This window comes from Coenobita brevimanus, chromosome 104 (genome assembly GCF_032717465.1).
Source record: "Coenobita brevimanus isolate Jiangsu-jjx chromosome 104, ASM3271746v2, whole genome shotgun sequence".
Taxonomy (NCBI): Eukaryota; Metazoa; Arthropoda; class Malacostraca; order Decapoda; family Coenobitidae; genus Coenobita; species Coenobita brevimanus.
This window is the reverse complement of record NC_137057.1, coordinates 46,375,706-46,387,833: the sequence shown is the minus strand read 5'-3', so window position 1 is coordinate 46,387,833 and position 12,128 is coordinate 46,375,706. Positions and strand designations below refer to the sequence as shown.

The 12,128-nt window shown below is 40.1% G+C and overlaps 2 protein-coding genes across 3 annotated transcripts in view; both read right to left on the bottom strand.

Annotated features, from left to right (window-relative positions):
• Positions 1 to 3,609, bottom strand: part of LOC145416100 (carboxypeptidase D-like) — an 89,452-nt gene extending 85,843 nt beyond the window's left edge. Inside the window, exon 1 of the mRNA XM_080285191.1 lies at positions 3,136 to 3,609. Coding sequence (XP_080141317.1) covers positions 3,136 to 3,609 — 474 coding nt within the window. The remainder of the gene's footprint in view (positions 1 to 3,135) is intronic.
• A 3,998-nt stretch (positions 3,610 to 7,607) lies between these two features.
• Ufd4 (ubiquitin fusion-degradation 4-like) overlaps positions 7,608 to 12,128 on the bottom strand; it is a 309,902-nt gene continuing 305,381 nt past the window's right edge. For both annotated transcript variants that reach the window (XM_080285051.1, XM_080285052.1), the window contains one exon: positions 7,608 to 11,663. In XM_080285051.1, coding sequence (XP_080141177.1) covers positions 11,526 to 11,663 — 138 coding nt within the window. In that variant the 3' untranslated portion in view covers positions 7,608 to 11,525. The remainder of the gene's footprint in view (positions 11,664 to 12,128) is intronic.

Sequence of the window (12,128 nt, the reverse complement as noted above, 5' to 3'; positions counted from 1 at the left end):
AAGAGTTTATAGAGGTTGGGGGAGTGGCCTTTCTGACCACTACTTGGTGGTGGCCAGAATTAGGATGCAAGTAAGATGGAGGAATAGAAGAAGGGAAAGACGAGAGGAAGGAGTAGTTGCAAGGAGAGTGGAAAGGTTACAAGAGGATGAGAAAAAGGCAGAGTATAAGAGAGAAGTGGAGGAACGATTGGGCAAATATGAATTGGAGCAGATGGGAGACGTGGAAGGTGTGTGTAAGATATTTACAGAAGAAATATGTGCAGCATGTGATGTGGTGTGTGGAAGGAAGAGAAGACGGAGGGGGGTGCAAGGAACAGCGTGGTGGACTGAAGAGGTGAAACAGGCTGTGGCACAAAAGAAGAAAGCATACAATGAATGGATGAGAAATAGGGGCGTGGAAGAAGTTGAGAGGCAGAAGAGAGAGTTATATGTGGAAAGGAAGAGAGAGGTGAAAAGATTAGTAAGAGAGAGTAAGAAGAGAGTGGATCAGGAATTTGGAAGGAATTTGAGTGTAAAGTGGAGGGACTGTAAGAAAATGTTCTGGAGAGAAGTGAAAAGAGTAAGACAGGGTGGAAGTGAAGTTAGCAGGGGAGTGAAAGATAAACATGGTAGATTACTAGTAGAGAAGGGAGAAAAAGTGAGCAGATGGAGAGAACACTTTAAGGAATTGTTGAACGTAGAGGATGGAAGTAATGCGAGTATAAGTAGCTGGGGAATGGCTGGGAGAAGGAGGGAGGTGAGAAGACAGGTAGAAATCAGTAGGATAGAGGTTGTGGAAGCAATGAAGAAAGTTAAATCGGGGAAAGCCCCAGGAATTGATGGAGTGTGTGGTGAGATGCTGAAGCATGGGGGAGAGATAGTAGTAGAATGGATGTGGAAGATGTGCAGATTGGCCTGGGAGGAAGGTAGAGTCCCGGAGGATTGGAAGTCAGGTATAATTATTCCCTTGTACAAAGGAAAAGGGGAAAAAGAAGTGTGTGGTAATCATAGGGGCATTTGTCTTCTTAGTATAATAGGAAAAGTGTATGGTAGGATACTTATAGACAGAGTTAGAGAAAGAACAGAGAAATTAGTTGGAGAAGAACAGGGAGGCTTTAGGAAGGGAAGAGGTTGTGTAGATCAGATATTCATTCTTAGATCTTTAGTGGAAAAGTTTCTAGAGAAGGGAAAGAAGTTGTATGCGGCTTTCATGGATTTGGAGAAAGCATATGACAGGGTGGATAGACAAGGATTGTGGAAAGTGTTAAGAATATATGGAGTAGATGGGAAGTTGTTGAATGCTGTGAAGAGTATGTATGATGGTGCTAAGGCTGCAGTGCGTGTGGATGGTGAACTAAGTGAATTTTTCTCTTTGAAAGTTGGTTTGAAACAGGGATGTGTCATGTCTCCATGGTTGTTCAATCTGTACATGGATGGGGTAATAAAGAGGTACAAGGTAGGGTAGTGGATGTTGGAGTGGCCCTGGTGAGAGAGGATAGTGTTTGGAAACTCCCTGTACTGTTGTTTGCAGATGATACTGTGTTGTTGAGTGAAGATGAAGGGGAGCTGCAAGGCTTGGTGGATGAGTTTGAGAGAGTGTGTAAGAAACGGAACCTAAAGGTGAATGTAGGGAAGAGTAAAGTGATGGTCTTTGAGAGAGGTGAAGTCAGTGAATGTATAGCGAGGTTGGATGGTGAGGAATTGGAAAATGTGAGTACGTTTAAGTATTTGGGTAGTGTGATGAGTAAGGATGGAGGTTTGGAGGGTGAAGTGCTTGAAAGGGTACAGCAGGGAAGAAAGGTTGCTGGTTCCTTGAAAGCAGTGATAAGAAACAGGGAAGTGAGCATGGAAGTAAAAAAGTTACTACATGACAGTATTGTGATACCAACTCTAACGTACGGAAGTGAAGCTTGGACGTTGTTGGAAGGACACAAGTCAAGAGTGAGAGCAGTGGAAATGAGTTATTTAAGAGGAGCTTGTGGAGTCACGTGGAGAGACAGGCTGACGAATGAGGATATAAAGGAGCGTTGTGGTGTTGATGTGGATGTGATAGGAAGCGTTGTGAGGAACACACTGAGGTGGTTTGGCCATGTGGAGAGGATGGAGGGTGAAAGACTGACGAAGAGAGTGTATGTGAGTGAGGTGGAGGGTGGAAGAGGGAGGGGGAGACCGAGGATGAGATGGAGGGATGGGGTGGAGAGGTATATGAGAGAGGGGGGTGTGAGTTGGGAGCAGGGTAGTGAAATGGCGGGGGACAGGGCGACTTGGAGGCGATTTGTTTGTGGCCACCCCAAACGGGATTGAGGCGTCTGGCAATAGATAGATAGATAGATAGTACGGTACACCTAATTTTAAGCAGTTACAGAAGTGGCCAAGTCACCCGAGGCAATGTTTACCGACGATCTCTCCAACTGGTTGTGTTGTTTGTCAACCATCACTTCAACGGGATGTATCAGTGTATCCCGTGTCAAAGCTAAACTTAATGATTTGACCAAACCTAACCTAACCAAATCAAACCTCCCTTGCATTTGGGGGGGGGAGTGGGGGGGGGGAAGCCATGTTAGGAACATTAAATATGGCCAGCTACTGGTAGACGCCAGCAGAATATTTACGCACTAAATCCTCATTTATAGCTTTCAGGATTAAGTTTATCAAAAATGCCCAGTAGCCATGGTAATCCAGGAACAATAACAATTAACCAATGAACAACTCATTTCAACAGAAAATATGAAAATGCCACACCTGTTTGGTAAAGAAATAAAATATCACTGGATACAAAGAAGGAAGAAACGAAAAGCCAAAGATATATAAAGAAATATATAAACTTCAAAACATGACATCATTACTTTACATGGGTTGACACAAAGGGAAGCATTAGTGTATTATATTACTATTATTCTTGCTTCAGCCCAATGTCCACTGGTCATTCTTCAGCTGTTCTAGTCAAATCCCACCAGTATTAAAACTTTTCTTCCACAACACTTCTGCTACAAATCGATAATAACTAATACCTTAAAAAAAAAAAAAAAAAAAAAAAAAAAAATCATGGCAATAATAAAAAGAAATATTACACGTAGCTTATGGGCTGAAAGAAACTTAACTTAGAATTCTACACTGACAGTTGAAGTGACAGCCTAAATAATGTCCACCACATACCTTTGCCAGCTCAAATCCATCAGGGTTCATGGAGGGCATAAGGTGAACATCGGTAGAGTTGAGCATTGCCACCACCCTTGGGTCTCCAGCCACATATCCACTCACCAGATGTTGAGCCAGGGCCACCACCATCTCCCTCCCTATGGCCTCATCGCCGTGCATATTAGCCACATATTTCACCATGGGCTCACACTCACTCCTATTATTCACATTTTCGCTAATTTGGATGACCAGCAGTTCCCGGCCCTTCACGGACTTGCCTATGCTGTAATGCTTGACTAAATTTGGATGACGATCACTCAAGTCCCTCGCCAGGGCCACGATATCTTCATAATGGTGGTATTTACTCAAGTCTACTTGGTCTCCACTTGAAGAATTTGTATTGCTTGATTCACTGTTGGTCGTTGAGGCACCGTGTCCTTCGTAAATTAATAATATCAACACATAAATTAAGTAGCATCCCGTGCGAGCCATCTCTGTTGACAAAAACCTTGGACACTGAGTCTATCCTGTTAACGGGACCAAATATTTACTTTCAATACAGATAATACCAGAAGTAATGAGAGCTTCATTTACAATATTTTAATTACACAAACTATCACACACTTTAAATTTTGATTAACTTAGCACTGTTTTGTGAATTATGTAAAATCAAGGCAACAGTTCCAGGTGCACTTACTCCACTGCTGACGTCAACTTTCAGCGAAGGGCACTCGAGGAAATGAGGAAGCATGAGTAATGGATCTTGTTTGGTGTCCTGTTTTAGCTGCCTTATCGTTTCATCTTAATATTTTTACTCTTATTACCGCCAGACTATTTTACTTAGGCATATGAAGAAACATCCACTCGGAGAAGGACACTCGGGGAAAGGAGGAAACGCGTGTTTTTATCGTACCATCTTTCAGGAAATAGGTATCCCTGCCAGACAATTTTAATCAATTGTATGAGGAAATGTGAGGCTACCAAGTTAGTTTCACGAGTGTATCTCCTTTAGACGTTTAAGGACATGGCATTAACTTTTTTTTTCTCCCGCAGGACTTTTTTTTCATCCATCCATCCATCCACCTTATGAAAAACATGAGGTTCGTAAGTCAGCTCCACGAGTCTCCTTCCTGTTTTAGTGGTGTGTGTGTGTGTGTGTGTGTGTGTGTGTTTATTCTTGCTACTTGCAGGTTATTTTCAGCCCTAGACAGTTTTTTTTTTTTTTTTTTTTTTTTTTTTTTTTTTTACACACCGCCCACCTTTAATTGTTCCTTTTCCTAGAACTTTTCCGGGGATATTATTAAGTTTGCCTAGCTGCAAGAGCCGGTTCTTACTGGTCACGCAGGGTCATTTTTCCATTTTTTTTTTTTCTTTAAAGAGATGTCCTGAAACACTGCGCATAAACCCCTGAAACACTGTGCGTAAACTGAGGAATTCCGTTTGATACGAGAGAGAGAGAGAGAGAGAGAAACAATAAAGAACACACAGTTTGTATATAAACAAAAAAATCGTCATACTGATGTTATAGTTATTAATCATAATAAATGAGGTGGATAGGAACAAGAGCAGGTAAAGGAAAACAAAAGCATATCTACGAATCAGTCTGACAGGTAATGTGGTCTGTCTATTGGAAGAAATATCAAAGAAATAATTACGTGCAGATGGTCAGGACTGTGAGGTAGAAAAAGACTTTAGAGGTTTGAACTGTAAGTGAATGTCAGGTCCATTTCACTGGGCATGATTCTGATTGTTCTTCCTCTACCATTCTTTCTCTTCTTTTCTGCATGAACCTGCTTTATTCTGTTCTCAGGCCTAGGCGAGAAAAAGAGATCAGAATGATGAAGACGATGATAATGATGATGATGACAAGGAGGAGGAGGAAAATGTATGGATAATGATGACAGTGATGGTGGTGATGACAGTATGCATGTGACAAAGATGATAATGATGTACTGGGTTTGTCAGGTGTGAAGGGGGTAAGTCACCCTTCACTACTAGGGTGCTCTCCTCAGTTGTAAGTCAACACCTTAGTATGATAGCGGCAGGATGTTGTTCTCAATTATCTATACACTGACATGTTTCTTTTTTAGTACAGTACATCTCTCTTTCAACAGACTTGTCAATTTCTCTTCAAGACACTGTTAGTACATTTTTAAACATAATACAGTGTGAAATGTGAGGTGCAAGTAAGACGATACTACTGCACCCTTCTTGAACCCTTCAGTATGATTACTTTTCGTTATTCATGCTATATCCAACTTAGTTTTATATACAGTACTTATTTGTATGGGGTTCAATACCTTCACTGACCATTTCACACCCACAGGTCTGTCTTAAACACTGTCTATGGATACCAAGACCAAAAATGTGCTACTGTGCAGACGGTGTTAAATACTAAATAAATGAATGCTGCTTAACATCCTTTTACTGTATTCTAAACCACGTGGAAGGGTTGAGGGGCAGATATGAATAAGATATATATTCAGTTTTCAGAACAATAGGTCAGAAATCAAGGTCACAGGACAAGGTCAACTCATGCAGTTTTGACCAGTTTAGATCATAGGTGGAAATGCTGACAATCAGGGAAGCCCCCAGTAATTCAGTTTTGAGAACAATATGTCTAAAGGCAAGATAACAGGGCAAGGTCAAACATTTGGATCTTATACCAATTGTTGGATTTAATTGTTGCACTCTGTGTGTACTCTTTCTTGTTTTTATCTGTGTTATCTTTAGAATTATTCAGCTCAGGAGTGACTTTTCAAACCAAAGGGGCTGGGTGTAGCCTTCTTTACCCCCCCAGTGCAGGAGATATATCCTAAGTTTAATAAAATTATGTCCTGAACAGGAAGGAGTTAATATGAAAACGGTGGCACTGGGTTTTCTTTCCTTTCCTGTGGTGTGCATGAAACATCAATTTTCTGACTTTGCCAAAAACTGGCCATAGTTCAACAACCAGTCTTAGTCCCTCAATACGATGAGAGCATGTGGAAGTTGAGAGAAAACTTAATGAAACATAGGCATGTCAAATGTAAAATCAATCTCTCACACTGTAGTTTAGAGTTATGTTTGTGGATTTTTGTCATGTGTGTAAAAAATCATCGCACACAGTTTTTAACATAATGAGCTCTGAGAGCATATTTTGATGTACAGAAATGTCAATTTCCATATCAGTACTGTATCTATCATAATGTAGACTATCTACAGCCAGATGCCATACTTCCATAAGGGTGGCTGTTTGTCTTTGAGTTAGTTGTTTTACAGGGAAGGGCACTTACCCTCTGCCAACCCACTTGCTGACACACAAGGAACACACATGGGTTGGTTATATGGTTACCACTCAGCACTGTAAATGGTTTCCTGGCTTCCAGGAAACCATTTGGCTTGTTACTTAATGTCATGCCACCTGAAGAGGAAAGAACAGTAATAATGAGTGAACAGAAAGATGGGAGAAATAGGAAGAGAGGAGGGCAGACACACATAAAAAAATGATAAAGGTGAAGGAACAAGTGGGCAGTACTACATGAAGTGAGTGGATGATGGTCACCACTACCTACCGCCAATAACAGCCAATAACATATGCAAGGCAAGATTGGAGAGTGAAGGTTTAAATTTTCTGGAGGGAGTTTGAATGAATATGAGCAGCAGCTGTAAAATGCTCCCAGATACCTCCACATATGTTTCAGTTTCAGTATAGCTTTCACCTTAACTTGGCCCAAGTTTTCATTACAGTATTTTGTAGTTTTTTTCATATGGTTTAATGGCAGCAAAAACAATGTTACATCTTTTCCACAGCACTTCCTCACAACCACCATTATTGTGTTGATTTATTGTGACAACTCCGCATTCAAGCCGGCAATTTTAAGCCAAGTTAAAATATAAAGAGTATAATAAAATTTACATCAAGACAAAGCACAAAAAATTCAGTCAGTTCATGTTCCTTCTCAGAACAGCTTTGATGTATATGGTGTATGTTACAAGTCTCCAGTCAAGAGTATTGCTCACATAACCATCACAAGCTCTGGGCAATGGACTTAACCTCTTCATCCCAAGGACAATTCTTAACTTATTCTTGCTGCTGCCTGATGATTTTACTCAGGAGAGATGTATTTTACTGATAAGGTTGTTTAAGACTACATGTAACCCCTGCACACACAAAACTTTATCCTAAGGTGAAGAGAATCATCTGGAGACACTAGGGGAAAGAGAGAGAGAGAGAGAGAGAGAAAAGAAATTAGTCCTTTCAATGTGATGATGTACTAAATGTTTATTGTCACTATCTCCAGACAATTTTACTCACCTTAGCATAAACTTTTCAAACTGGAGAGGCAAGCTGTTACCTTAATTTTTTCATTACCAGCATGCATTTTTAAACTGAAAATAATATTCTTATGGCAGCAAGAACAAAACAAACATGTACTTGTGCTGAATGATTCAAGACAATCAAGACAATACCTTAACTCTAAAACGATGAGGGTTATTAATGGATACTCTTCATCAAATATCATCATTATTTCATCCATATAATTTCCATTTCATACTCTACTCTGTATATCACCAACTAAGACTACATACCATATGTTACAAGACTGAATAAGGCAATGAATACAGTATTTCTTTTTACAAATGTGTTGTATCAAATAGGAGCCATTTACAACTTATATGATTAATTTGTATATTCCTAAATTATAATACTCCTCTATACTGCAGGTAGACTGTGATGAAACTCAGGGATTGTATTTTAGGCAGCAAATAAGGCTTCTGACCACCTCTTTCTGAGTGAGATACTTTGCATATTACACCATAACATTTTCTATTATAGTTTTCATTTTAATATTGGTGTACTTTGCACCAATAACACAATGGGATACTAAGGTGTAATGAGCAGAATAAATCACTGCGGAAAGGGTTTTCAGAAGTCACCAAAGCCACTTAGAATTCAACCCCCAAAATGAAAAAAATGAAAAAAAGCCTAAACTCTCAGCACTACTCACCAATGATAAGGTTTCCTCTGATCCTTGTGAGTATCATTCGATTAATTACAACTGTCTCTACATCAGCTAACCTTACGTAAGCTAAGAACATAAAAACAAGAACACGGAAACAAGGGAAAAAAAATAATTATAAGGCACAACATATATCATGACAGTTTCGCCCAACTGATGAAAGGTAGTCAGCCAAACCCAGCACTAACGACACAATCAGGGTCCTATTGTAGTTGACATTGGAGGCTTGGTAGCAACTCTTCCAGGGCAATTAATTTTCCACATTACACTTTAGCACTCCCGTGTATGCTAGTTTTATCAACATCCTCCTCCTCATCATCATCATCATCATCATCTTCCTCTTCCTCCACCTCCTCCTCCTCATCATCATCCTATTCCTCCTCCTCCCTCATCATCATCATCCTACACCTCCTCTTCCTCCTCATAATCATCCAACCTCCCTTCCCACTCCAAGGTAGGGTGAGATAGGGTCCACATAGCTAGGGAAAAAAAACTTGGTAGAATGTTATTTTTCTCATTCTTAAATCGGCATAATTTCTACCACTAACATACAAGAGAGTACTGAGGTGTAATGTCCAGAAGACATCACTAAGGAAGAGGTGTTACAAAATCTCCAATCCCACTTACAACACAACCATAAGTGCGGCGGGAGTTCGTGTGCGGCGCTCAAATGAAAACAAACACAAGCCACGAATTGTAGGTTCCCATTCAAAACACAAAGGTGGTACTACAAAACATCCTGGACATGACTGAGGGATGACTACATACACACACACACACACAGGCATCAGTCGCACTTTCGCACACATAAACAGACTAACAACCATCACCATACATCCTGAAGAGCAAGATCGCAGGCATACTCAATATTCCAGAGTATCCGGACTATTGTGGACATAACCCCTTCACTCCGATAACGTACTCTTAAGTTTATTCCCGCTAGCTGCAGGAGAATTTATTTAGTCTTTTTACCTTAACCTAGCCCCGAATTTTACCTTTTTGCAGTTCTTTCATATAATTCAATGGCAGAATGAGACAATACTATGGCTCTAATCCTTTTCATAGCACTTCTTAGTATCTGGCATTATATTCTAGTGCTAATCTCATTACAATTCAGTATTCAAGATGGTGAGACTGCAATTATAGGCCAAGTTACAGCAAAAAAGGTACGGCTTGGGAGGAACTTTTCAAACTGAGCTGGTATTATATATAGCCTTGATTAACCCCATTAATTCGAGAGGTCTTTCCTAAACTTAAAATCATCCAGTGGAAGTGAGAATAACATAAAAAAACACATCATAGGAGTGAAGGGATTAATGGTTTCAGGGCAGCAGTGGTCTGGGATAGAGCGTGACTACCGTTTGTTATCACATCGCATCATTCACTCTAGCACTGACTATCGTGGAGTTACTCAGCTGGTGATGGGAGGTGTAGGTTTGTGTGAAATGGGGCTGTGTGAGGTGTGAGTGTGTGTGTGAGAGAGAGGTGTCATTGCATTATGGGTGACTGTGGGTGTGTATAAGATATGGTTACGTAAAGTGTGGTAGTGTGTAGTATGGTAGGGCGAGGTGTGACTGTGGGAAGTGAGATGTGGCTGTGTCCAATGTGGTATTGTATAATTGGTGGTATGGTCTGTTATCATCAAGTGAGGGGTAGCAGTGTGAAGTGTGGCAATGGGGACTGTGGTAGTGTGAGGTGTAGCCTTATGTATTATGGTAGTGTCAGGGACAGCAATATGTGGTGTAGTAGTGTGAGGTGTGGCTGTATGTGTATTAGAAATGTGGAAATATGGCAGTGTAAAGTACATCAATGAAGTGTGGTGGCTGCGATATGGAGATCAGGACTGATTGTTGTGCTGGACAAGCTGAGTGAATATCTAAGACCAGAGAGTCTCGGAGTAAAGAGCAGATACTTTGGGAGTAGAAATGGATGAGGGACAACCACCAGGGTGTCTCCTCGTAAGCTTACTAACTAAAACATACATGGCTCTAACAATGGCATGCTTGTGATGTACTTCTTACAGTATGTACAGGGGGCCTGGTCTTGTGCCCTTAGGAGCCTATCTAATACCTCTTCCTTATTTGCGTATTTTGCAAGGCGGATCGTAATACAGTATTCTCTTGTGTGTTATTTATAGCATTTGAATTCTCTGGTGTGTTATCTATATCATTTTTATTTATTTCACAGTTTTGTGTGTTATCTCATTTTATTTTTAATGTGTTATTTAGGGTACATCATTTTAATTCTCTTGTTATTTATACTATTTTCATTTTCATTCTCTTGTGTAAATGTCATTTTAATTCTCTTGTGTGTTATTTATATAATTTTACTATCAACAGTTTCCATATTTATCAAACAAGAGAATATTACCTAACCCTATGCAAAAATAAACTAGAAAGGAAGAGGTGCTGGGGAGGTTCCTATGCTCAAGAACTTGGGCCAAGATGCTGCCTATGCAATGCCTTCACATCATTATCACAGAAAGACATAAGCTATTGGTGACAACACAAAGCAACTGGCCATTGTCAGCCTACACATGGGTACTACACATCCGCACAAGCAAAATTCAGTCACCATAATCAAACGGTTCATGGACACGTTTCTTGGCTGTGACTGGTTGTATTTCTGTGCATCATCAAAAGAATGATGACTTCATTTTATTCTCACATTATCATCAACAAAACAATGACTCAATTCTCCACACACTTTTTCTATTTATCAACAAAACAATGATTTTTTCAGATAATTTTCCACACACTTCAGCTAAAATTTACTTAATGTAGCTTGAAAAACCAATAATATAATGTCTCTGACTTGTCAATGGTCAACTTACAGGTACAAAATACAACTTAGGAGTCTGCATGAGACTTATCAGAGGAACTGCATCTCTGAAGTAATAATATCAGCACAATTCTAAAGCTCACTCTTCTTGGACTGCCGTTGATAATAAAGCACTGTTAGCTATCTACCAACTCTAGGAAACAGATGAAGAAATTTTATTGTGAATGCCATTACAGTATACGGACATTGTTACTCTTTTATTCTGGACATACTGTAATTCTCCTGCAATATTAATACAGCACTTCCAAATTAACCTAAATTCAAAACTAAAATTATCACATTTTCTAAAAATAAACGTTTCAGATTCTCTGCGCCATTTCCTCATTCATCACCATAGTGTAAATGATTGCATATACAGTTCTTTTTACTATGTCCATTATATATATTTTTATTATGAGAATGACTCTTGAAATCTAAATGTTCAAGGTACAGCCCCTACACCTCACAAGGGGTAATATGCAACTGGGTATTAATGTTTTCTAACAGCACGACACTGGAGTTAGTATCTGAGGTATGCCCTTGTGCCGGCAAGGTAAGATGAGCATGGAGCCCCAGAGTTGTGTCTTAGTTGAGGTGGAATCCCTTCTCCCGTGTGGCCGCCAGGAGTCGCTGCTTCATGATGGCCTCGGAGGAGTAGTCTGGCAGCTTGAGGTAGTGGACGCATGTGTTCACTGAAGGGTACGACCCGTCTCCCGCATCAACCTGTACAGACATCATTTTTATTATTCTCATTAGCATAACCTATTTGTCTACTGCCAGACGCCTTAACCCATAAGGGATGGCGACAAACAAATCACCTCCATGTCACCTTGTCCCCTGCCATTTCACTGCCCTTCCCCAAACTTACATTCCCTCTCTCATATACCTCTCTACTCCATCCCTCCATCTCATCTTTGGTTTCTCCCTCCCCCACCTCCACCTCTCACATACAGTCTCCTAGTTGGTCTCCCACTCTCCATAATCACAGCTGAAAATAAGGTATATACTGTACACTTTTGTTGTTGGTGGATGTGAACCAGATGGATTTAAATCCTTTGGGCCTAAGATGTCTTATAGATTTTATTTTTGTTACCATAAAATGATCTGGGTCAGATTAAGAGAGTGATCTTACATTGGAAGCTACATTTAACTTTTTTCATTTTCAAAAGTCTCCTAACCTGAGTAAAA